This window comes from Calonectris borealis, chromosome 7 (genome assembly GCF_964195595.1).
Source record: "Calonectris borealis chromosome 7, bCalBor7.hap1.2, whole genome shotgun sequence".
NCBI classification, from domain to species: domain Eukaryota; kingdom Metazoa; phylum Chordata; class Aves; order Procellariiformes; family Procellariidae; genus Calonectris; species Calonectris borealis.
The window spans coordinates 31,846,370-31,874,013 of NC_134318.1; the positions used below are offsets into that span (position 1 = coordinate 31,846,370).

The following is a 27,644-nucleotide window of genomic DNA, read 5'->3' on the forward strand; positions in this document are numbered from 1 at the left end:
TGGCTTCCTTGCCAATTTGTGATGGAGAAAAGGAGAAGGGGGATGAAGGATAAAAGGGAAGAAAGGTTTTGCAGAGAAGTAAATCTCCCTCTTTTTTGTTTATTACCTGGGTGGTGAAAATTGCAGAGGAAAGTAATTTGTCAAAAAAAGATGAAGGCTAAGGATGCTGAGCAAGGGAAAGTTTAAGAATATGGGTCACCTAGTGGTTTGAGGCCCACAGCTAAATTAACAAGGCTTTAGACCACTGCAAGAGGCAATTGCAACAGCCAGTAACGGGTCAGGCAGATGAAAAGGCTATTGGAAAACAATAATACAAGAAGGGGAAGATACTGTTGGTACAAGCACTGATGGGAAGACTTCAGTCATTCACAAATTGAGGGACAAATCCAAAGAGAAATGCTAAAACCCTTGTGCCATCCAGTGGAGTAGCAGGCATCCAATAATGATGAGGATTTCACCATAGCACTGAGGCTGAGATGAGCTGATGACACCTTCTAGCCCAATGCTCATATAGCCCATACCAACATGGCGTATGTCTGCTTGAGCCACGGACATGCTGTATGGAGAGGCAGAGGTACAGTGGTGCTTCACTCAGGGCTAGTTATCTTTGCCCCTGGAATCTGAGGTAATAAGCTGAGTGCTATTTCAGGATTTTTGCCCAGCACAGTGTTTTATCTTTTAGTCCTAATCACGTTAGGCCCTTTTGGGTCTGCAGGGAGATACAGTCCTTCAGTTGTCATAACCTGCTTCAGCCTTGCAGAGAGAAAACAATCCAGAGGGGCCGAACCCCACTGTCAGCATCATGAAGAGGGCAGGCTGGCAATCCAACCCCATCCCTCTGCCTTAAAGTAAGGAAGTTCTGATCTCCCCAGGTCTACCGCCCAGCTCTGTCCTCCAGTGCTTTCTCAGACTCTTGACAGCCTCATAAACCTTGCCTTATGAGGCTACTCCATTTCATGTTGGCAGGAATCACCCCCTAAATCCTTCCTGCTTTCTTCCTACTTCCATGAAGTAGAACAGAACTTCTAAGGGAGAGACATGACATACAAATTTACGCCAATTTAACATTACTGAGCGAACCCAAATGGGAGTCTCCACTCCTAAATACAGCTCCAAAGCCTGTTTCCAGGGTGTGGGAGTTAAAAAACCACCAAAATCACCAAAAAACAACCAAAAAACCCAAACAGGATGTAGCACGTACCATAATCATTCTTTAGACCCCAGTGAATCAGATGCATTTGTACCACAATTTTTTGTTCTAACCTGTCTTGGAAATCCCACATATATATACACACACACACAGACATATATACACACACACACACAAACGCATAAACATACACTTCTCCACGTAATGGACACAGTACCTGCTCTAGGTCTGCTGCTGTTCTTTTATTTTCTCCTGTGGCATCTTGATATGGTAAAATGAAGAGTTCGGCAGATGTGGGCAGACCGGGGAGCACTGCGACCAGAATATGCTTGCTTGAAATACCTGTTGCCTGATACACAGACAATGGACAGATAAACAGTGGGAATGGCACTGAATGCTGACAGCTTCTTTGCTAAGGCATCACAGTACTTATAAAAATGATTAAGGTATATCTGGTACAACAGGGAAAATCTTATTAAAATCCACTGCAGGTAAAAAGTCAGGGATTAACAATTTCCTGATCTAAGCTATTTTACCATGTTCTCCAGTAAAATATGCACGGTCCTAAGGCAACAGTGATAATCAGACATGCTAAAAGGAGCTCCTAAATAAGTTGCATATGGTACAATTTGCTTTGTCTAAATTTAGCTATTTAAAAGTTATCTGACTATCCCAAGTTAGTCCCTGAGGTTCTTCATTTAGTCAATGGTAAGAAGCTGCATGTTAAAGGGCAAGGTATGTGGGCAGAATTGCACTCTAGAGGTGTGATTAGCCAAAACATCTTAAAAACCTTGTGGAGACTCAGGGAGAGAGAAGATGATGAATCGAGTTTGAATCCCAAAAGCCAAACAAATTCTTATAGTTCACATCCTGGGTCAATTCCACAAGTTAATGAGGACCATTTTTTTTTTTCTCTTTAGGTGTTAAAGATTGTATTGATCTGCAAATTTTTATTTTTCTGTCTTGTTGGCTGAAAATCTTAAGTGACCAGTTTAAACCCAAATCCCCCTTCAACACAAATTAGCCAAAATTCAGAAAAAAGTACCCCACAGGCATCACTACCAGGGTCATCTCTGGTCATGGGTTTCAGCTGCTGTTACCATGACGTTACGCAATCAGATTGTGGAGTTATTCTCCAGAAAAGGAGCTAGTTTGGCCTTCGGGAAGTTTTGTGAGCCAAAAGAAGGAGAAACATAGTTTGCCGAATCTTCCTCCATTGCCTCTTTGTGTTGTGGATTATCCAGCAAATGCATTTAAATCTCAAGGTTTTGATTCAAATCTTAAGTTTCCAAGTGCTGAATTTAGTAGGTCACTTTTAAAGGAAAAAAAAATTGCCCTCAGATATAAGGGCAGACCACAGAGATTCCCCCGCAGTCAGGACTGGCAACCCTCTCAGACATTAACTGGGCCTAAAACTCATGAATCCTTCTCCCTTGTAGTTCAGGAGCAAAGACCTGGAGCAACTGCTCATTGAAGGAAATGATGGACAGAGGACAAGGAGTCAGCAAAACTGATTACAAATCACCATTACCTGAGCTAATTTGGTGGCCATCCCATGCGTGACTGCTGACAGCCCAGGGAACACCCCGTGGAACTGTGAAAAGGGAACCCTTCCCCTCCACTGCACGCCAAGGAAAAACACGTGGTTTTGTTGCTGTTGTTTTTTTTTAATGTGAATTTAGAAAAAAACCTACAACAATATACAGGTCTCATATATTCTTTCCAAGTACCCTGTGAAGCCAGGGCTTGCATTATTTGTGCTTGCCTAACAGATTGTTTTAAGATGTCAGGAAAAAGACACAGTATTACCAGTTAATGGAAAGTCGTCTTTTTCTGAGGCTGGAAATTATTTTTTTTTGCCTGGAAGCTTTTGGCTGATCTACTCAGTTCATTCTTGTCTTCTTCATCAAAAGTGAGAAAAATCAATTATGTGAGCAAATAATTATGCTCAGAATACAAAATAGGATATTTTGTGATAATCTGAAATTATCCCTACTTAGAGAGAAGATCAGATTTTAGTAGAGAACTCTAATTTCTTATGCAGAATTTTTATCCAAGACTATGGTACTCTGTAATAAGAATGTAACACCTCAATAAAAGTTCATAAAAATTCTATAGCACAGCTATAATTTCCTATTGAATTATTTAGTTATTCAACTCATTTTTATACAGTTTACTTAATTGCTGTAGAAATCTATTGGTTTTATCTTTAATTTTTACAGGAACTTCTCACAAAGGCTTGTTTAAGGTGAATCATTTAGCTATATAAAAAGGGATAATTAGCTATCAATTTTTTATTTTTTTTTTACTCAAACAACAAAAAGGCTCTTTGTGTTTTCACTGCTCTGCTTCTGGAATGTAGCCTTGGTATTGTAGTTTTATAATCCTTTTTTTATGCCTTGATTTTGCTTTATTGAGTTGTTTATATTCTGAAAATTCATCCTGAAGATAAATGGATCCTGAATACTTGATACAGACATAAATAAGTCAGAAGAAAAAGCTCCAGCAAAATGTTCTTTTTTTTCCTTTCCTCCTCTCCTCTTGCCTTTTGAGGAAATTGAAGAAAAAATCTCAGAAAAAATCAAGACAAGTTTGTGTGCACCTGGTCAGTGCACAGTCTTTCCAGTCTTTTTGCACAGATGATGCCACAAATGAACATATGAGCTTGCTAATAACATCTACAAGCCTTCTATCCTTTCAAAATCTGAGTATCTATTTAAAAAAAAAGCAGAAACACTGTTTCAAACAATTCCTTTCACTATTTTTCTGCTGAGCTGAGAAACCTCAGCTGTCTCTTCTAACTTTTCTTAGCCTCTCAGTTTGAAATCCAAATCTTCAGCCACACAAGAATACTTTCATGACATTCTGCTTCACAGTTAAAGAAGGAACTTCAGAGCTTCTCCATAGTGTTGATGGGAAAAATAGCATCCAATCCTGACCCGTGAACCTCATGCTATGTGAAAGACTGAAGCACTTACTGGGGTGCTCTTCTCTATAGTAAAAATTGTTTTCTTTTTGGTTTGTTTCCTACAGAATATTTGTAATTCCATTAAAATAGCACTACTTTCAACTGCTGTGTAAGAATAGCAGTAAAAGAAGTAAGAATTGCTATGCAGCAGTAAGGACATTTGCATAGCTATAGGCAGGTATAAGTAATTTGTTTTCTATATGGCCTTTTCTCAGAAATATTCCATATAATGCACTGTCATTAAAAAGAATAAACTGAAGGCTGACTCTGAGCACCAGATTGTCATAGGACGGGATCATTTCACCTGTCTAGAATTCAGGATTCTGGCCTCAAACACTAGTCTAGTCTCCTTTTATAGATGATAGAAACAGAGAAACACCTTGAGAGAACAGCTGATCTGGTCCTAATGTAGGCACAAAGCAGAAATTAGAACCATTGTAACGCAGGTTATGCACATTGCTTACCTCCACCAGAGCTCTCTTGGCTACTCTACTGATGTCCCTTCTCCACTCTGGGATATCTGGATTGTAGTCATCCAGGTTCGGAGAGAATGATAACCGCAGGGACTGAAATTGCTCTGCAGATACAACGACAGGGTGGTGAGTAGACTGTGAAATGCCTTAGTGCCAAACGAGTGGGCAGAACCTAGTGAAACCTGCTGCAGCTTATGTTTTGCTTAATCAATCTGCAGGTGATACACAGACTGTCAGAGCATCCAGCAGTTGTCAGAGATTCACCGAGAGATTTGGAGAATCTGAGAGATTCACAGCTCGAGTGTCACGGAACGAAAAAGGGTGATCAGTCCTTACTTCAACAGATGAATAGAGCTGGAAAGGGAGCTGTGTTGGGCATGTAATTGAAATGCTACCTTAATCTTGACTTCTGAAGCAGGCAAGCTGTGTGAAAGAAGCTGTGACTGTACTCTCATAGACATGCCCCAAACACTTGAAATCTTAACTGGAAGGAGACAGGGATAAAGGTGGGGAGAGGACTAGCCTTGGAAAACATACTTCTTAATCTCTGTTGCTGTTAACAGAGATGCCCACACTGATCACTAGGACCATGTGCTTAGTATAAACAGCTAAAACTGGGATTCCCAGTGGTTCTTAGACTACATTTACATTATATGATATTTCTGTGCCCTAAACTGCTTCTGAGGCCTGAGTACAATATCAAATCAGTACAGAACTGTACAGAACTGCAGCACACGGCATTGACTTATCTTTCAAGCTAAGCAGCTTTTGCATGAGTTAAGAGGCCTCTACTGGCCAAGAAGGGGGAAAACCAGCTCGCAAAAGGATTTAACATTTTGACAATCATGTAGGATGACCAAATAGTGATAGAGCACTGGGAAGGACATCAATGTTCTGCAATCATCTCAGTCTGACTAATGTCAGTCAGTGGCCTTCAGAGATGTTATGGTGAACTGATAACACTGGAACTGAGTTTATAATCTCACTCAAAGTATCCTGGAATAAAGACCTCATGTTGCTGCCAGCTAACCTGGCTCTCTAGCTCTGACTATGGAGAATCCTATGTGAAATGAAGGGGGAAGAGCTCACCATACACAGCAATAGTCTTTGTATCCTGAAGAATGGTGTTTCCTGCTGAGACCTGAACGGTGATGGTGTTCATCCCTTCCACAGAAAATGTGAATGTGATGCTCCCTTCCAATGTGATCAGTGGCTGCAAATATATCAGAAAAGGATAAACTAAATTAATTTGGTTGGAAAGGAAAAGCAAAAATTAGTTTGGCTCTCTAGCCTATTGGGATGGTTTGAGGAGTCAGTTCCAGCTTGGAAACTGAAGACGTAGAAAGTGTCCTGTGATGCCTATTTTCTGGAGAGGGCCTAGGGATCCAGGTGGGGATGTCCTCCTGAAGCTCCAAGTAAGGTACTATAATTTCCAAAGAAGCTAAGTTTTAAGATCCCAGTATTTCCTTCGCACTTAGCATTCTGGCTGTTCTGGATCCCATGTTAAAGTGTCTCTCTTTGCTGCACTCCCCAGAGAGGCCCAGATCCTAATATGAGGGTCTGCAAGACTCACTGCTCAGGTGTCACACTCCTCTCCCAGATCCAGCTGTCAGTCATTTGTTTAAGGTCGCTCAAGGAGGTTGTGACAGAATGAGGAGGCAAATTAAGATTTCTCAGTTGTTCTCTCATGTTATCCTCAGACATGGAGATGTCATTTTTGGAAAGTGATGGTATTTAGAGAGGACACAGATCCCCTCAGCTTGCTTCGCTGTGCCAACCAGTTTATCAATGAGTTGTGTCCCGTTTCAGCAGTCTCTGCCCTAACTTCTGTTTTTGCTTATTAATGAACTCTGGGTGAGATCTTCAAAGCACCCAGTATTAAGTCAAACTCTGTTCCCATTGTAGTCTGTAGTAAAACTCTGACTTCAATGAGAACAGTTAGACCAACTCTGATCACTTATGAGCTTAGCAGATCAGAGGGAAGGTTAAAAGGTGACAATCACAGCCTGTAAGTACCTCTAGGGGGAGATGATTTCTGATAGTACAGAGTTCTTTAATCTACACACAAAGGCATAACAAGATCCAACAGCTTGAAACCGAAGCTAGATAAATTCAGACTACAAACATAGTGCATGTGTTTAATGCTCAGGATAATTAGCTGTGGGGAAATAGTTGGGGGAGAGGATAAGAAAGAGAAGCAGTGAATTCTCCATCATCTGAGAGAAATTATTAATGCAAAACAACAACAACAAAAAGTCAGGTTCTGCCTTAATCACAAAGATTTAAATAAAGCAGAAAGTACTGATGAAACTCTCTGACTTGCATTATACAGAAGATAATAACGTGTGGCTGAAGGTCTCTCTTGGCTCTACAAAACCCATGAGAATCTCTCCCCCCAGAAACTAATTAGAGTCTCTGGGTACTTCAGCCACAAAGATACGTAAAATAACAGTTATAATGCTTGTGCAGATTTACCAACACTGCAAGCATAGAGGCAGCAGAACGCGGTGTATGTGTTCTCATATCCGAGCAGAGCCCAGAGGCAGGGAGGTGTGTTGGGAACCATTTTATCCACCGGTAGCACATGATAATAAGGTCTTGTGCACATGTGGTTTAGCATAGAGCATGGGGGCTCAGGATTGGGCTCAGCGTATTTAAGGGGAGGTGCAGAACTGAGGGCAGTCTCTTCCCTTGTTAGTCACCAGAGAAATGAGGTTTAAATTCTAGAGCTATGTAAAGTCAGTTCCAGATATAAAAACAGCTTCAGTTTGAAAGGTTAGCTTCCTAAAAAACCGCCAAAACCCCCAAGTTTTTTTGTTGTTGTTATTGAAGAAGGGAGGGTGGGGAAAAACACACTAGAAACTCTTCCGGATTTTGGTCCACTATGTCCACCTTGGATGTAAATGCAGCGAGAAAGCTAATGGCAATTTGCACGAAATGGCAATAAACCCTACAGCTAAGTCACAGCAACAAACACAAAGCAGTTCTTACATTTCAAGGTTGGTACGTCAAAGAACCATTAGTCTCTCGGTCTCTGGTTTATAATTTTCTTGTGTGTGTGACTATTTAGAAGCATTCTCAGATCCCTCTCTCCCTCCCTCCTCAGTCAGAGAGCTCCTCCAGGATTATTTTGATCTCAGTCCATAGGGAATACAAACCTCCGTGTTGTTCCCAAACCACCAGACATAAGTAAGCGTTCCCACTTGGCTTGGCCACAGTACTGCCGTGGCGTTGACCTCCTTGTTCTTTGTGGTGACGAATGGTAGAGATAAGTGAACATGTTCCAAGGGGCCTGCAGAGACAGAAGCAGCAGGTGAGTCCTCCCTCCATCTGAAATGTCAACCTGGCTGAGAAGGGAACCGAGGGGATATCCATTGGTTTAGGGGAGAGAAGTCCTCCAAATCACTGTGGGGCACAACAGCTAATCTTTCAGCTTGGTGCCATTTCTACAGAGGCAAGCTTAAATCTGTTCCTCATAGAACAGGAACTACCCCTATACCGGGAGCTGGAATACTTGGACTCTCTACTGCATGAACATCATATACTCAGGGACGTTATATACAATTTAAACAATGGGGGCAGAGCCCTGTTATGTGAATACAGACTTTACTTGGAAGGCATAAGAATGTGCAGGACAAATGGCTTCAGTGGACATGAAGCACCTCTGTTGATACAAACTGCTATAATTTGGTGAACTTCCACAGTGGTGTATCTATTTATATAATCTGAAACTCCGTCTGAAAGCAGCTATTCACTGAGTGCCTTCATTTTAATGTTACCTTAAACTCCCTCCTTTTCCTCAATAAACTCTTTTGTTTCTTTAGTATAAACAGAACATAATTCATTTGACAAGTGACATTATGCCCAGGGTTACACATTTCCCATCTTCTGGAGATAGATGAGCCTTTGTTGTTACATCTTGTCCTATAGATTATTTTTTAAAATGTGTTCTGACTGTTCACTTAGAGAACAAGCAATTGTCCTGAGAGTGACAGAGAAAGAAAAAGAAAGAAACCCCAGGTGACATGGGAACATGGGTTTCTTAAACAAATTAAGGCCACATCTACATGTCCTACATCTGCAAGCTCCCCAGTGGTGAGAAGCAGAGACCACAGATTGGGAGGATCGATTGCATTGTCTATATAGAGTTGAGACACATTGCTACAGGATTTTACATATTTCATAAGAGGATTTTTCAGGACATATCCCATATGCATGTATCACCACTTAGACCTTGCTTTTCAACCTAAAGGAACACTGCACATTTGGAGCAAGCACCCTGTACCCCTATACAGCATACATAGGCAGAGAGACATGCGGAAAAATTCTCTCAAATCAGACTGTATAGACAATGGCAGCATAAACAAGGACCAGTGTTCCTGACTCGTTACTGAAAGGCAGCTTTCTCTGGGGTGTAGACACAGCTGCTGCTTAACCTGACGTAGCCCAATTAAGAGTTATCCATGATCAGACTAATGAAAGCCAGACCATGGCTCATTTTTCCTTTTATAATCAACAGTTGAGGCTCTTCCTGAAAATTCACGAGAAGCCAGAATTTCACCCTTACGATTTTAATGGCATTCCCCTGCTCAGACACATTTCTGTGACCAGGTCGTGCCGGCTCTCAGAAAGACCCTGAGACTTGAAAAACAACAGCTTCCCAGGCTAAATATTTTGCAGCTCTGGGATCCTTTGGGATATTTGCCAAATGCCCAATGTCAGCACAGACCTCTAAAGGAATAAATTTCCTAACACCAGATGCAGTGACAGCAGTGACAATGGAGCCCATGTAAAGTCTAATACTCTCCAACATAACTGCACAGCTGCTCTGAGTATACCTCAAATGGTCTTGCACTGCAGAAAGTGCCCAGCACCTCCTTGGACCTCCACTATATACCGGCTAGGAAAGAACGGCTCAAGCAAGGCTATTCCTCGTGAGTATTTCTGTGCAGATAACTGATGGGTCAAAGTGGCTGAAATGCTGAACTATTATCTGGCCAGCAGATGGGGATAGCTCACTCTGGATAGGCCCTTAGCTTGGCAGGAGACTGCTTTCTCCCAGGTAAGTGTGAAGAGAATTCAAGAGAATTTGTTTCTGAGCTTCATGCAAGGCCATGGAGACTACAGACCTTCACCTGCCCCAGGAAAAAAACTGCGTACAAGTCCCAGGGAAAAGAACGGGAGAAGCTTTTCAAAAGGTTCACTTAGGCAGGTGATTTTATTCTGAAGCATTCAGACGAATGCATAACTGACTTTTCAGGGGAAATTTTTGACCTGTCAGGACAGTTCAGAGACAGCCTGTTGGCTGGAGAAGCAATTTATATACAATTTACTTTCCGTACACCCCAAAATGCTCCTGCCTCACAATAACCTGCATTTCCAGATCGCCGGACCAACTGCAGCTAAGGCACTGCTACTGCGCACTGCGGCAGGGTGAGGAGGGCACGGGTGGAGGCTTTACCCTGATCTTTGAGATCATAAGCACTGTGGTTCGGTGCCTGAAGTCTTCCCCTCAGCAAGGCTGCTGGCAACTGGTAGGGAAGGGTGTTGAAAGGCCCAGATCTGGCCGCACACACTCATGTAAATGAACCCTGTAAGAAGGGGTCACCCAGTTAGTAGCCCTTCCTAAAACTCTCAGATGTTCAGGCTGCACACTGCTTTTCTGTGGATCTTAGCAATAGAGTGTGTGGGTCTATTGGAAGGACAGATATTTTTACAAAACTCCCCAAAGGCCAAGCTCACACACCCCAAGCAGAATACTCAGCAGAGAGCTGAGCAGCGACACAAGCATTTAAATAGGATTTAGAAGCTTTTGTGGATCTGGGTGTTAGGCTCTAGAGGGGACCGGATTTACTGTACATCTGTGTCCTCAGCAAATCTATTGCTAGTCTGAGTGGCACCATGCTCGGTCTGCAACCTGTTTTGAAGTCCCTAATTCTTGTCACGTAGAGAAAGGTGAGACACATCCCTTAGAGCTGTCATTTCTCCAGGGGGTCAGGCACATATAATCTGGGTCTGGCTGCAACGATCATGCAGTATTTAAGGCCTATGCTGGCATTACCTATGCAAAACACAGAAACATACACTATCAGCTGCTAAGTCACACAAACACATCTGAATGTTGTTTATTTCTTGTACTGCTTAAACAATCAAAATGGTTCTTAAGCCTTCAATGCCTCAAGAAAATGCATTAAAACAGCTATAAACCAGAAAGCCACTATGAGTGAGAGTGAAGGCTGGACACCTGCCTTCTCCTTCCATTCTGTGGTTGTTGCCTGAGAAAGCAGTTGTTGCTCCACGTGGCCTCATTACTTTGCAGATAGGCTGAGGGTGTGCAATGGTCCCCATGGAATCGTCTCTTGTCAAACAGCGAACGATTACAAACCCTGCTCGCACGAGGCTGTCAGAACCTCCTGCGAAATATCAACTACGAAAACACTTCTCCATTTGTTTCCAATGACCTTTACAAAGAGTAAAAAAAAAAAAAAAGACCATGGCTCCTGTTGAGCTGACTTTCATAACCAGCAGCAGTGGGAGGGGGATTTCTGCATTCAGAGCCCGCAGCAGCTCCCGTGATAATTACCCAAGCACACACGGGGATGCAAACTAGAATACGACTCCAGAACCAAAGAAATTACACAAAAGTGTATATATGTCTATTCCGAGCAGAGACTCTTTTCTCTACCCTCCTTACAATGATACTTAAATAACTAAAAAAAAAAAAAAAATCAGTAGCTGTCTAAAAGCTGAGAATTTACCTTGATTCACCAGTGCCTCAGCACAGAAGTGATACAGGCTAAGCCCCCCAAATCAAAATCCCAAGCTTCATGATAAGCTAATTTATGAATACAATTATTTTTGCAAGATATTATGAGTTTTTCAAACATGTGGTGTGCTGAAGGATTAAGTGACAGAAAAGTTTGCCACAGACTGGGATCTATCATGTTAGGGAATCGTAAATGGTATGCTATGATTGTGAACCGAAGGTCTTTTTGAAGGGAGGCATTCACGGAGATGTTTGCTCCTGCTTCTCTAGTGCTCCCTCATAAACCTCCTATCTCCCACAGCTATACCTCCCACTGCTCCCATCTGTTGATATGACAGTGCACCATTAAAGAGCTGCCCTCTTCCCCTGAAGAGGCAGCTGCTTTCACGCTGTATGAAGTAACTCTAAAACTAGAATTAAAGTATATGGAATGTGCTAAATTATCTAGACAATATGTGGAGTTAATTTGGTAGAGGGTAAGTGATATTTCTGTAAGCATAACTTTAAGTTTTGGAATTTCCTTTTTTTCAGTAAATCTGGCACAGAGGCATATAGTTGAAAACATAAATAATCGACAAAAAAAACCCCACTTTATAAAGAAAACAATGGCCCCAAACAAAATCCATTAGGGATGTTACAAAATTTCAGTAATAGGTTGACCGTTTGGGTTCATAACCATGCGCTAGAACAAATATGAAAGAACACACTGCTGGTTTTACACAAGGAATTGAGATACACTTCAGTTGTAAATCAGAGACATATTAAGTATAAAAAGGTTAAAAAGGACAGCAGAAGAGCAATGTGAAGATAATATTTTTTCTTGTAATACTCTTTAACACCAAGATTTTGGTTCCTATGACAACAGAAAGAATGAAATGCACTGGTTTCCATCCCAGAGGTGGTTGTATTTCATTTGAGGGCAAAACACATGGACAAAGTAAAAGTCAAGGCTTTTTAAAAGTGATTAAAGTTTTTCTGGAAGTGTAACCTTGCTAATGAAGGTGCATTTCAGAAAGGGCTGGACACTCCTTTGAGGTGTCCCAAATTAGACTCCCCAAAACTAGAGGTGGAACATGGTGTAAAAAGCAAATGTCACCATTGCCCGTGGCTCCTCTCAGTCTGGAGTCCTCTGCTGGAGGACAGACAAACACTCCTCATATCCCATCACTCTGCTCCCGGCTGCAAAGCCCCAAATATCATCTCTAAGGACAAGTAATAATTTTTTAAAGAACGACAGGAGCTAACGACGACTATGAACATACATACACGTTACATGCAGGTAGAGGACAGCATTGTCAGAACCCAGGCTGTTTTCCACCAGCACAGTCACTCGGAATATGCCCACGTTCTGGTAGATGTGCTTGATCCCATCTTCTGTTGAGCTGAGATTGGCATACGACACAGCAATGCCGTCTCCAAAATCCACCTGAATGAGGGATCTCTGGAGGTCTCCCTGTGGTTTAGAAGAGAGAAAGGGTTGGAATAGACTCTGCTTTTCTTTTGAGAGACTGGATCAGCGTGGCCTAGACCAACCAGAGGATAGTCACAAGGTCTGATGTTACCAGAGGAAAGGTGGTCACTTCATCAACTTGCTCAGTAGTCAGTGGAGAGAAATTGACCCCCCTCTTGAGGCTGACTCAGCTGCACTGTGAAGGAGGTGTCCTCCAAGGTGTGTGCTGTAGCCCTGCTTTCCCAATCACCAGTAGAGCTAGGGGATCTTCTGGAAAATATGCTGGCTCCTTCCCCTGGGTTTCCTTATCGTGAAGAGCAGGGTTGTAGTGGGGAATGCTGTTCATCTCAGCAAGCACTCTAGCTACTGAGATTGCCTCAGGAGTCTTTGGAACAACTCACATTGTGAGCTTTTATATTTAAAACCATAAAAAGCAGAAAGATAAAACTGCGAAGTCCTCAGGAAAGGGTCAACTATATCAAAGTGGTGGGGTGTCAAAAGAACTGCTTCAGCCTCACGATAACGACAGCTTACAGCAGTTTATGACTTGCTCAGTGGCCTGATTTAAAATGAGCTAGATTTGTATATATTTCAGAACAACTACCAACACTACTGACACTAAGTGGGACCCTTTGTGCCTGCCTCAGAAGGGAAGGGCTAATTAATTGACAGAGCTGATTAAACTCTTCTCCTCCTGCCTAGTGATAATCCCAGCAGAGCAGGTTTGTGGTATAACTCAGACTGCCACCTTGTGACATTAGTCTCGTGGGCTGCTAATCTAGCACATTTCAGAATTGTTACAATAAATTACAATAAATAAATAAAAATCACAGTTGGGAAACAAACAAACAAATAACCAAACCAACCCCACCACAAACCAAAAGCCAAGGATATCAGGGATCTGTATTCTCCATGCTAGAACAGGGATCTGCTAACGTGAAACAATCCTGAAACAGGTTTTAATCTTCCACTCCTGAAACTGAATTCCAGCCTGGTGCACGCAGCTTCGTCAAACCCTACGTCAGAGTCACCCAGCCCAAAAACGCTTTTAAAACCCAAAAGAGGGGAGTGATGTAATTTCCTTATTCTGCCTTACAGATGAAAAAGAGGTTTTTTGTTGCAAGCCTGTTTAAGAGACAGAGAAGTGAGTCACGCTTGTATACAAAAAAATCACTATAACCTATATCTCACATACTAGAAACACCTGTAAGATTTCTCATATCACGAGGCAGTGATATGCCTATGGTAAGGGCAGTTTCTGACAGCCGAACAGTTACACAGCCTGCACTGACCTATATAACAATCGTGGCTGCTATAGATCCTCTCCCTTTCAGGTAAGATGCAGTACCTTGTCTTAACTTTAAGCATGCTTGCTCCTTTTGAAAGTCCCCCTCAGTGGCTCTGCATGATGCTTATGCTGGGTATGTTCACGCTTGCTGGCTGTTGCCATGGAGCAGCTCACCCCACAGCCTGGTGCGCTGAAGCAGCTGCCACTGTCTGGAAGAATGCCAGTAAATTAATAGCTAAAGGCAGTTCATAAAATTGGCTGAAAGGACATTTAATTTACTTTGGTTTGGTTTCCTTCTCCTTTTTTTGCTTTGTGGTTGGTTTGGGGTTTTTTTTTTCCTTCTTCTTTTTTTCCCTTGAGAGAGAAACAGTTCTCTGGATTCCCAACTGGAATGAAAGGTACTCATGTAAATGGTTGGCATCAGGCAGGTTTCCACATCAGAAAGGGAAATGCGTGTGTGTGTGAGTATGGGAAGGAACTGCAACATAAGCTTTATATCCCTCACGTTCTCTCAGTCTTTTTATAACGTGTTGTGAAGGCAGATATAGTGGAGGCTTGCCTGAATGGAAAGCAGGAGGAGCAGAGCTATACCTGGGGATGGTGAGAGAGAGAAATTTTCCCAGATGCTCTCTTTTTATAGGCTGAGGTTGAGATGTTACACTGCCCTGGCGCCTGCTGGAAGTTCAGTTGCTTCCAAATGGATGAGACAAAAATAACTGTGTTGCTCTGTTCTGGAGAATCCCAGACTGAAGGTGTGGCAGGGGAAAGCCATCGCTTGACAGAGGCATATGTCTGGGGATTCCTACAGATATCTCATGCCATTTGCCTCCTGGTGTCTTGAAGGTAAAGACAGCAACTCCCTGTTCTCCTCTTGAGAGCACCAGCAAGGGCAAAGGAACCCTGAGGTGCTGAGTCATTAATGAGAAGGCCAACTTGAATATCCTTTTAGAAAGAAACACCGGGATCTTGCATGTTAACCCAGCTCCAGGTTACCCTTGGGTAGTTCTTAACTAAGTTTCTCTTAGTAATTAACTTGGTAACATCTAGAGTTTTCAATGACATATTGTCAAACCTGAGAAAGGGGCTTGAGCAATGCAGGCTACTAAGGCCTCCATTCAGCAAAGCTCTTAGCAAATTCTCCATTGGATGCTTTACTAGACATTTAAGCACCTGCTTACGTTCTTCTTTGAAACACAAATCACTGAGGCAAGGGCTCCTACCCGTGTTACAGAGAGGATCAAACTAGGGGCATCATGCCAGTCCTCACGAAGAGCCATTAGGAACACAGGCGATGGTCTTAAGTACGGAGTTATGTCCTTCGTTGAGCTGAGTTATGTGAAAGAAGATATGCAGTTTCAAATATGATGCACTGGCTTGGGCAATCCTGACTGTTTGACCAGCCAACAGAAGGCATCAAATGGGATATGCCTCCACAGACAGAAGTGAGCATACATGAGCTCCTTTCATATTCTCTCAAGCATGGTGCTGGACTCTGAACAAAGACAGAGATCTCTGAAGTACCCTTAGATGCTCTCCCAATTCCCCTAGGTTCATCATCACTAGGGTTTTAGTCATCTTTTGTTTCTAAAAAAGAGATGATGTCTTCGAACATTTTTCAGTAAAGCCATACTGCTGGGACAAATGCTGTTCACATGGTTAAAACTGCACCACCATAGTGACCCTGCTGGCTTATCATTTCTGAGTATATTTCAGGTCGAGGTACATTCCTCTGCGTATTTGACGTAGCAGAGGAAGATGAAAAGGGTGACAGCATTTTAGAACAGCCCCGTTTCTGCAAGTGTCAAAATTTGTGCTCTAATGAGTGTTTTTTCTCTTGTCTTCATTTTCTCCACAGCCATGAAACCCATGGTCTCTCCAGGTGCTGCCAGGGAAGGGAGCCATTTCTAAGGCATGCAAGATTTAGATTTCAATTTTTCTTCCAAATTCCCTGGGGAGAAAAGATGCTGACAGAGACATCTGAAAATCTAACTGGAAAACAGCTTCAGCTGCTGTTCCCCCAGTCTTTTTCGTTTGTCTTGCCATTTTTTGTTTTGTTTTAAAACCCTTTGAACTGGAAATACATTTTCGATTCAGTAAGATCGAGGCTATAACACTTCTCTGAAAATGCCACATTTTGAAAAGCTGACATTTAAAATTCTAGCTCAGGAAGGGAGAGAAAAAAGTCAGGAAAACAAAGAGACTGTGTTTTGACTTGTTCTAATGTTTTACCTGTGCCAGGTAAGAGCATGGGCAGAGTAAGACAGGAAGAGAAAGCAGCTGAGCAAAAATCAAAACATTTCCCGTACAGCCCACACCTGATCTACATCAACATACACCCTAGCTCTCTGCATCTCAGGCAGCTCTCCAGAGCCATTTGCAAGTGGCTGTTTTACCAAGAGAAGTTTTGTTTTGCAACAGTTTGATGCATATATATACACCTTGCAAAAATCTCTCCTGTTGCTCCTTCCAGCTTCTCCTTGTTATTTTGACAAGTCCAATACTACATGATAGGGGTTTTCTGAAGCTTTTAGCTCAATTAAGGCAGACACAAAACTCCCTCCATTACTTCTGCAGCCACGATGAAGCACTTGGATGCAATCAGCACTGAGCTATCTTTGGGCAGCCTCTCTGGCTTTCATTGTAAGAGGTCTTTAATGCCAGTGCTCTTAGGCATCAAGGGAGAAATTTGCCAGGTTGGCTGCTTGTGGTGAAATCTCTGCATTCAGCTCCTGTATTTTAAACACACTAAGCTAGTCAGCAACCAATTACAATAGCTGAAATAATGAAAGTACTTTTGATGGATGTTTTTTACCTTGTACTAGGTATATACAATATGCACAAGCTTGGATATAACCTGAAGAAGTACATTGCAATCCTGATAAAGGCTTTAGTCCAGCCAAAGACTTTAGCATATGCTGAACTTTAAGCACGTGAGTACTCCTTTTAGCCTGAAAAGAAGCCCTGGGAATTAAAAACAAGTTTCCCAAGGCCCCATATTATGCCCTTTACCTATACAACCTTTGATACTAAAATGTAAATCAGAAATTTACTGTTTTCTAAGGGATTTTCTCATCAAATGTCTAGGGGGATTTCAAGCATAAACAAAAGATTCCCCTCTCTCCTTCCCCTCCCCGTCCCCCCAAGTCAAATGCACATTTTTCCTGTATCTTGCTAGAAGTATAAAAGTCTAGTGCATACTCAAGACTTGGATGCTTCCAAAAAACTCCGTGAAGCTTCCAGCCTCAGGGTATATCAAGAAACAGCCCATACTGTTTGCAACAGTATTTTTACATTTTGATTACTTTTATGTAGCTCTCAGTATTTTGGTGTATGTGAGATGTGAGACCCACCTAGCAGAATTGTCTCTCAAACACTCTCTCTGAATCTTGCCCAGAAGGTTGTAATAACGAATTTTCCTTATTGAGTTCCAGTATTTGTATCTAAATGGAAGTATTAAAACAATGAAATACAGTTCAAGGTTTTTAATTCTGGTTCCCATGTTTCAGATTTAATTTTTAAATGAATCTTTTATGCACCGACTTATGCGTCTTCCTTACAGATGTTGATAATGGATTTAATTATCCTTTGCAAGAGACGGACACTGCTGTTGTTGGATTGTCTTCATGGATTAATGTTTTGTGCTTTCTTTAGATTAACCCTTTTCCCTCTTTGGCATTTTCCTGTCACCATCAGAAAACATCCATCAAAAATATTTCCATTGCAACTGAATATCTATGCATGGGATACCTTTAGTCTAGGTCTGTTTAAAGCATATGCTTAATTTTAAACAGATATTCAAGTCCAGCTTGATCAAGTACTGAAAAATACGCCTTCGTGTGTACATTCCTGCTTTCAGAGAGATGCTCTTAACTTTTTAAAATCAGAAACTGAACAGAAATGTGTCTTTTATCAGAGCAAATAGCTTGATACTTTTCACATATACTTCTTTTTCTACATCAAAACAGTTAATTGTATTAATCAAATCATTCATTCTGACTGCCAGTTGTGCCAGCTCAACTCAGCTATGAGCTTTTTCTACAGGACTAGATCTTCCGTGCTCCACAGGAATCAATAAGTACAGCTTCTCAGGATTATGCAGAATAATTCAACTTGTGTGACTGGAGGTGCATTAGAAGACTGTAGTGCTGTGTGTCATCATGAAGGCGAGGTCAACTTTCATACATTTTCATGGAATTTCAGCAGTGATTTTAAAAATGCATGAAAGGCTCTGATTTCTCCCAACCAGCTTGTCATCATCAGTAACACAGAAAATGCAATTATAATTCAGATGACAGTGGTATGGGAGAGGGGATGTACTGATCGTTCATCTCTGTGTTATTAACAGGAATGTGGTGGTGTTACTAAGATAAACAGCCATGATTCAGCATGTGCGTTGAAAGTTAGGATGAAGGTTTCGTATTTTTGTAATCATTACTAACCTGTGATATCAAAAGAGGGAACACAGTAGGATACCATGAAAAAATATAGACTATGCTTTTAAGTACTACTAGCTTTGCATCTTTAATTTGGGTACATCAACAATCAAAATAATCCTATTGCTAAGCTCATCTCCAGAGACTTCAGCTGAGATGAATTCTGAATTGCACCGAACGACAGTGCTGAGGTGGGAAATGCTAATGGTATTGTCCCCCCAGCAGGGTCCCCAAGCTCATTAAATGTACCTGAGACACGATGTGCCTTGTACAGCCATTTATGAACGTTGTCATTACAGAAAACCATAGTGGTCTTTAGGAAATTCAGGGCTCCATTTGTATATTCACATGGTAAGAGAGAGTTGTCTGGCCTTATGAGCATTAAGCACAAAAATCAAAGGCACAGAGGGCATCAGGGTGAGAGCAAAGCTCTATTTTCAAATGAGGGAATAAAAAACCAGGAAGGTTAAGTTTCTTACTCAAGGTCACGCAGAAAGAGCTCAGAGTGTCGTTCAGGAATGAGTTCAGATTGCCTGAATTCTAGCCCACGGCCTGAACTGTAGGAACAAATGAGCTTTCCCCACACATTAGTCTAATCCAAACATCATACAGCAGCAGCAAGTAGTCAAAAGCAAGCCAAAATCTACTCCCAGTGGAGTGACTTTGTCAAGTGAGAACTGAGGCAGACCTGGAATGTCAAAGACTTTTGGCTGTCATTTTATCAAAATAAAAAATAAATTAGAGGAGGCAGTTTCTCTGTGAATTACTTGTAATGAAACAGCCAAAGCCCTGAACCTTTCTGCCCTGAATTTTTACTATCCATTTCCTCAGCAAAGATGTATGAGCAATCAGATGAAAAAGATTTGAAAGCCATTGTGTTGAATAGCGTTGTTGTGGAGGCTGCAGCTTTCAGTGTCTCTGAAGCAGTACAGCAAGCACAAGTGTCTGATGTTCAAACAAATAACTCAAACACACAAATAGCAATTGGGTTTGTGACAGGCAGGAGACCTACATGACCATGTGATGGGGAAGGCATGCAGAAACAACACCCACTTAATAAAATTCCTGTATTTTCTACAACAGAGCAGCAAAATATGTCAGGGACGTTGGACTGAAGAACTTCAGTAGGAAAATGGCTTTGTAATATTTGGGTTTGGGTTTCTTTTGTTGCTGTGCAAAAATAAAGTAAGGATTCAGGTTGTTTAGGCTGAGAAACAACTCTGTTGTTGAACACTGCAATGTGAGAGGTACCAGCCATAGGTCTGTGCATACAGCCCAGGCCAGGGCAAAGGATCAACCTTTAAACTGGCAGCATTCTGAGACAACAGGAAAATTTGTTTTTAAGCATAACTAGTTTTCTCCTGTGCTGCCATTTATTGACAGAGATGCTATCGCTATTCTGCTTAGCTTAATGGAAATTTAAGAGCAAAATTACCAGTGTGAGTATGGTGCTCTGCTTATTAAAACTTCCATAATGCTTCATACAATGGGACATATGCTATTTATAAAAGGAAATATTGATGCTTCCTGGCTGTTGTCACCCAGTAAGAATATCATGATGATTATACCCAGATTAATAGGAGAACTAACCTGGACAAACCTTTCCAATAAGAGGACCAAAGGTGTTAACTGCAAGGTGACTTTGCAAGCAGTTTTTAAGAGGTCATACAGAAATCCTAAAAGGTGACAGGAAAATTAGACCACTTTGGAAAGCATTCTTACATTCGGATCATTTAAATATGAGCTGTTGGTTGGTTTTGCTTTTAATGATATTTATATGCTGCCAGATATAAATGCTTCACAGGAAAATTTCATGTGAGTCAGGGTTAGAGAAACTGGGCCAGAATCCCAGCCCTCAGAAATCAGCAATGCTCTACGCACTGCTGGTTTTGGTGCCTGCCCCTTCTTCACTTGCACAGACTTCAGTGATTATTTTCCTTTTGTGTCTTCTTCAATAGCAGAGCATTTCTGAATGTCTTGTCCTTGTTTTTCTCTTCAGATATCTTTTACTGACATTGTGTCATTGTCAGAATGACACAGTCCCAGCCCTCAGCATCACCACAGGCACAAGCAGGCTCTACAAGAAACCCCTGTGCTGTGGTTCCTGCCCCTGAATCCCACACCTGACTGAAAACAGTTTTTTACTGCCACCATTTGCCTTTTCCTCCCCTCTTAGCACTTTTCCTCCCCTCCTAGCAAACCCCTCCACTACAGAGATGCAGTGACTTTTCAGGGCCTCCAGTAAGCCTGCCTCTGCAGTTCGTTCTTCTTTTCAGACCCAGGTGGGTCCTTAGATGGAGCAGAAAACCTAGAAAGATAATAGGAGTACAAATCTCAAATGAACTCTTGTACCTTGGCTCACCAGTTTCTTAGCTTTTTTTTTTTTTCCTGCAGGTTAAGTGGAATATAGACATGAAAAAAGAGAGCTGGGAAGCTGCGGTGTATGGAACAGCTCTGCAGATCTGAAGGCTTCAAACAAACTGTCTTGGAGGGATACAGGAGATGTTAAGATGCAAAGGGACTACAACATAAGCAAAGGCCGCTGTTTTTTTCCATCCTAAAAGATATTAACTGTGACACAAGCTAAAGGAAGAGTCCCCCCACCAGGGCAAAGCACTTAAAAATATTGACCACCACGCCAGGGGGCAACGGTTGAATAGGAAACACTTTCTTCATATGCCATTGGGAAAAATCGCCCATGCATACACAGACATATCCAGCCTTTTTAAACTTGCCTGATGCCTTCTCTTCAGCAAAAATGGAGTGGCACAGATTTTGTGGATGCTGAACATCCTGGATTGTACTATGCTGTATACCTGTGCAGGGCAGAACTAAACAGAAAATGGCAAGTCCTTGTCTTGTGATACCTCTGCCTTGTTTGCAAGGGAAAGAAACTTCCCTTTGAGAAGTGGGGTTGGACTAAACAATCTCCAGAGATCCCTTCCAACCTCAATTACTCTGTGATTCTGTGAAATCAATATCTGTTCTATAAAAGGGAGGTTGTTCTTTTGCTGGGTTGTTTAACTTTTCTAGTGAGTGGTGTGATTTTTGTTACTGAAACAGTTAATTTGGTAAATGCTTTAGTGTATATACAATTATGCTGCTATGATCACAGTTTATTCTCCTATAGCTTGCATATAGCTGGGCAAATTTTCTTCTTTGTTGAATATTTATTTCGCTGCAACATCAGCCCAAAGTCATTGTCAGATTGGGTCAAATTCACCCAAAAGTTTTGTTGGTTGCCCTGTAAACTCTTTATATTGACAAATGTAGGAGCAGGAGGTGAAGATTCATCTAGCAGACAAAGTAATCAGAAAGGCTGGAGGTTGATCAATACTGTTTCAGCCCTCAGAGCAATTCCTAACCCCTTCCTTATCAGATATACTGAAAGAAAGCCCCCCCCTTTAGATATCCTCAGAAGCTGACTCGCTCATCAAAACATATTTTACATACTCCCTGATACACAGCATGAGAAAGACTCCATCTCCTAATGGAGAAGGTGTTGCTTTCAGACTCTGGTGAATACTGAAGCAGGGTTATCAAAAAAGATCAGAATCAACAGAAAAGACACAACGGTTCACAGGAGATCCCTGCATAACAGAGTGGTCAGGGCATTCTTACAGGATATGTGAATTCAGATGCTCAGAGAAGGAAGAGCAGGACATTTGTCCTGAGTTTCCCACACTGTGGGTGATTGTCTCTCCCTCTGACTATTGGCATATTTCTTTGATAGTTTTGTGACTGACTTCCCAGATTACCCATCTCCTTCTCTCAATCTGTTTTAAAACTTTGCTGAGAACAGAAAGGCGATATAATGAACACTTTTTTGGAGGTATATAACAACAACTTTCTTGATTTTTTTTTTTTTAATTTGTTTAAAAGCCTGAAGACTTTTAATCTTGTTTTGGACTTTTTGTTCTTCATCTTTAAACACAGAAATCAGTAATTTATCCAGATGAAATTATATGTTTATACTGTTATGACAGCATCTACAGTAGCAATGTTGTATGACCATCATTACTGAAATAAAGTGACCATATTGTGGAGAAAATGAACATTCAGGTCAAACAACTGCTTCAGGTTAGGTATGATTTATTACATGTTATTGCCTTTACAAATCAGGACACCTGTTTGCTGGGGAAAGTATCAACAATAGAGATGTAAAAACCCCAACACACCCTCTACAAAACTCAGCTCCAGAGGTCATCCTCATTTCTCTTTCCTCACTACAGATGACATTTACTATGGAGAGAGTCAGAAGTAATTTCCATGAATACTCTAAGCTGTAAAGGAATGGACATTGTGCCCTAGTGTAAAAACATAGTTGTTTTAGGATTTATTAGCCAGCTACACAGGAAAAAGTGTAGAAGTTTAAAGAAAGCAAATTGCATTAGGGAAAAAGAGAAAATAGAAATGGCCTCAAGTTGCGCCAAGGGAGGTTTAGATTGGACATTAGGAGAAATTTCTTTACTGAAAGAGTGGTCAGGCCTTGGAACAGGCTGCCCAGGGAAGTGGTAGAGTCACCATCCCTGGAAGTATTTAAAAGACGTGTAGATGAGGCACTTAGGGACATGGTGTAGTGGGTATGGTGGTGTTGGGTTGATGGTTGGACTCGATGATCTTAGAGGTCTTTTCCAACCTTAACGATTCTATGATTCTATAGTTATTTTGTGAAAGTTATTATTTGGGAGCCTACAATTAAACATAGATAAAGAAGTGCTGAGGAATAAAAACAGGCGAAAAGATTTTAAACATTTTTTTCTAAGGTTTCAGAAATGGAGGGAGCAGAACAGTGAAATACCAAGTTAAATTCCAGATGTAACAAAAACACAGGCTCTGATCAGAGTCTGAATCAGCTTCGCATTTGCAATCAATTTCAGACTTAACGCTGCTGAAGACATCTTGAGATGTCATCCACAATACGTACCAACTTGTGTGATGGGGACAGATCTGCACATGTACTTTTAGCCACGTTTGGTTCAAAGTCAGTAGCAAGTGAAAATGGAAATTCAGCTTCAAACACAGCAAGAAGTCAAAAGCACGGGTAAGGCTGGGGATTAGGATTCAAACCTGCACTCTCCAGTTCTACTGCGAAATTCCCAAACCAAACCAGTTCCCAGTTTTTATCAACTTCTCCCAGCCATTACTCTATGCAACACAATACACTTTCAGTCTCATCATCTCCATACATCATCCATTACCCTTTCGAGCATACTCCACCCCAGCTACATCGTGGAGCTGACTGACTTTATCCCACACTCTCTTGGTTTACCTCTTCACCACTTTACAAACTTTGTCTGGCATGAATCAGACTCAAATATACCCATGGGGCCTGGGATGCAACATAAAATTAGAGCTTACCTCTTCCAGCTGCACCAGGAAAGTGACATTGTGTCCTTGCTCGGCTGTCAGTTTGCCATCAGATGTGATTATGCGAAGGCCCTGGGGGGCTTTGCCAGGACATTGCTGTGGTTTTGCTGTGTACCGTTCTCTCACACCATCCGTGCAGTTATTAGAAACAACTTTCCGGTATCTGCAAAGAAAAAGAGAAATCTGTGCAAGATGCTGGCAGGGAGCATAAGAGGGTTAACTGGGAACAGAGAGGCATTTTTGAGGTTTCTTTAGACTAAGGAGATTGGAAGAAAACAGATTCCCAAATATATTTGAGCATTTGTCTCAGTCAAGCATTCCCCATGTGCCTAACATACAAGTAGTTAACACTGTTTTTAATGGCATGTAATACTTTCGTGCATAGCACACCTATATACGACGTACTAATAAATTGCCTAAAACATAAAATTATACGATGATCTATGTTATATGTTAAATAACTATAAAGTTATAAATGATAAACACATACAGTATGGAATTGTATTCAATTATTATACTGTTTGGCATAGTTTAACAGCTTTTCTCACACGCTCTCCACTTCTCATCAGTTGTGAGGCAACTCTCTCTAAAGATGCAACCCTCGAGAGCTACAAAAATAAGAGAGTTGAAGAAAAAAACTAATTCTGCTTATCTTTGAGTGTACAAAATGCCAAAATACAGCTTGGGTTCCTTTGTCTGCTTTAACCACTTGCATCAGAAATGAAGTTTGAGGTCAGTATCTTAACTTAAACTACATCTTCCATTGACTTCCAAGAGGGCCAAAGAATAATCAGCATTCAGGCTAGCTGTTACTTCAGTTCACATATACCTCAGTTTCACCTCTTTCCTCTAATTTGTTTTCTACCGTTTCTGCCTTACCTGATCCCACATGATTTTAAGAGAAGTCTTTTCAGCGACTTTTATTATTTGGCCTTTGCCTTACAGTTTTCCCCGCAAGTTTCTTTAAGGCATCATTTTTCAGGGAAAGGACTGGACCATACACAATGGAGATCTGGAATGCCAGACTGTGCACGCTAACAAACTCAGTGAAGAAGAGGTCCCAAGGGCTTCAGCCAGCTTTGAGACACTACAGTAAATGCAATCTGTAGTTGTCATTGCGTTAAAGTCTGTTTGGATGCTCTAGCTAAATAAAGTCTGGTGTGCCACTTACCCAGTGCTGTTGAGATAACTCTGTCCAAGGCTACAATCTTTCGACACGGAAGATGGGTTATACCAAAATGCTGGTAAACACTGCCCATTGCTGTGACGTTCATATCCATAATCACTGTTTTAGCATTAAAAGAAACAGTCACATAAAAAACTAAAAGAACAAATACAGGTATTAGCTTATGCTATTATTGATACAAGTTTTGATGTTCCTCAATCTGTTTACTAGGATTTGTCATTTTTTATTGATATAACAACAGATTCTTCATCCTGCTTTAGCTTTTTTTGGAGGGGTAGAGTTACCTTACAAATGTCCCAGTATAAACGAGCAGAACCAGACCAGGTAGTTCATGACCTACCGCATTCCCTGTTCTCCCTCCACAGTCTAACAGTGCTTCTCAGGTTCAACTCTAGACCCAAATATAATAAAAGCCAGAGATCTAAGCTAAGTTCAATCACTGCTGTCTCAGTCATATCTTAGAAAACTGAAGTACTAAATAGTTAATTTTATTTGGAAACTATATCACATGAGCTGTAGAGGAAAATTTACAGCCATGAGAGAGCTCTCGACCGAAGGCATTAACAGTGTATTTGGTAATGGAAAAGGCGGCTGCGATCTTCAATTCTATTTTTATTTGGAAGAGGAAATGCTACCAAAAATCGTGTGTTAGAAACAATGAGTCAAACTGTAATCTTTTGTCCCAATTTGGGTTTAGCTATGACTAAATTTGCTTTGGTTCCATTAAAAATAAACAACCGTTCAAATTGTTTTTGATTCCAGGTAAACAAAGACTCTATAAAAATTGTTATTGTGGAACAAATAAACAAACAAAAAACGCCTTTAATCAGTATTCTGTTCACATGTGGTTTTACTCTCCAGCCGTTGAGTAATGAGGACTGTTTGGTTGGAAAATCATTCGCATTCCTTTTACTAATCTTTCTCCATAGCCCATAATGGAGAAGTTAATGGGATGCCATTTCTAAGAACTGCTATACAGAGTCCACCAACTCCATTCCAATATTCCAGTTGCAACATGATCCTTGATCTTAAAATAGCACTTCTTTGCAAAGCACTTTTTTTGCTTATTATTTTTAATGTCTTGGTATCAAGCCCAATATTCTAAGAAAAGAGGATCAGGGCAGCATTAGATTATGTGATTAAAGGCTCATCTCTATATACGTAAAGAAGCAGAGAGGAAAAACAGGAGGCAGAACCACCCCAGAAACCTGGTCAAAGCCAGTGGAGCCCCTGCCCCAGCTACTCCCAGGGCTGTCACAGGAGAGCCATCAGCCCATGGCCGGGATAAGACCCACCAGATTGTCAACGGGAGAGGCTCTCCCCAGATCACTTTGCAGATCACTGAGCGGGATTACTGCACACAGTGATATGGGGCTCATTATGCCATGCCAGGGAAGAGCATCTGGCATCTCCATTTCTGTTTTCCTGGGTGAGGGGCTATCTGATCTGTGTGCTTGTGCATGTGGTGGTCTAAGCCTCTGCAACTGGACTCAGACCACAGGTCACAGGGGTCCACGTGCCGGCGCTGCCAGCAACTGGAATGACTGGAGTGTGTGCATACTGTGCAGGTGAGCACCAAGCCAGACAAGCCAGTGAGTAGGATAAAAGACTTGGAGCTAATTGCTGATGTGGTCATAAGTCTGGGCTAGATACTAGGTCCGTGAATTGGTTATTGGAGAGATCAAGAGGTCTGGGGGAATGGCTACTGGTGTAAAGCCATATAGGTCTGGACCTGCTCATGAGACCTGTTATGTGTGTGTATGTCTGCACGAGGCAACGAGGGATGTTCACCAACTGGGGAGACAAGGAATCCAGGGGCCAGATACTGGACAGCCCTGAGTGTCCAACACCAGCTACTGGTGGGATCAATATGATATGTATGTTTACAGCGCACATATTTTCCACAAATAGGATTTCATCTTGATCAACCAGAGAGGGGAACAGGATGAGGCAACTGGTGTTTGTGCGAGTGCTGTGTTTTCTGTTTGTGCTAATCTGTGTTGCCAGCCGTGTGCATATGCATATACGTGCTGTGCGTACATGCATGTGTGTGCCTATCAGGAACAAACACTCAACCTTGCTCCTGCCTGCATCAGGGGACACAGAGCTGCAGCAGCCTCACCTTCATCAGGTGATATTTGTAGAATAATATTAACAACAACAAGAATGTTTAACATTATGAAGACTTTTTTCAAATGCCTTTTTCTTTCTGGACCAAAGCATGATGGCTTAAAACAAAACTTTAATGAATCACTATTAAACAATTTTAAGAAGTCTGGTACTGATCTAAGATATGAGACAAAGAAAAAAAAAAGGAGATAATACTTTGCAATTTATTTCTGTTAAATTTCTTATACTTGTTATCAAAGTGGTACATTGAGAAGAATTTTGTCACTGCTTTTTACTCCTGCCTGCAACTTTTCCTTCTGAATCAAGAAAAAAAATATTTTGAGGTAATCTAACAAAGGAGAAATTAAAAAGATGACATTAAGCAAAAGAAAATTAAAGCTGCATATCACTTGGGAAAACTCCTAAACATCTATTAGACTGCACGACTGTT

General features: G+C 41.4%; 1 protein-coding gene across 1 annotated transcript in view; it reads right to left on the minus strand.

The window, feature by feature from the left end:
- LOC142084374 (VPS10 domain-containing receptor SorCS1-like) overlaps positions 1–27,644 on the minus strand; it is a 309,600-nt gene that overhangs the window by 18,165 nt on the left and 263,791 nt on the right. Inside the window, exons 17-23 of the mRNA XM_075154993.1 lie at positions 25,070–25,183; positions 23,890–24,061; positions 12,624–12,810; positions 7,750–7,883; positions 5,681–5,804; positions 4,583–4,695; positions 1,368–1,499 (exon numbers count right to left, since the gene is read on the minus strand). Of these exons, the coding sequence (XP_075011094.1) occupies positions 1,368–1,499; positions 4,583–4,695; positions 5,681–5,804; positions 7,750–7,883; positions 12,624–12,810; positions 23,890–24,061; positions 25,070–25,183 (976 nt within the window). The remainder of the gene's footprint in view (positions 1–1,367; positions 1,500–4,582; positions 4,696–5,680; positions 5,805–7,749; positions 7,884–12,623; positions 12,811–23,889; positions 24,062–25,069; positions 25,184–27,644) is intronic.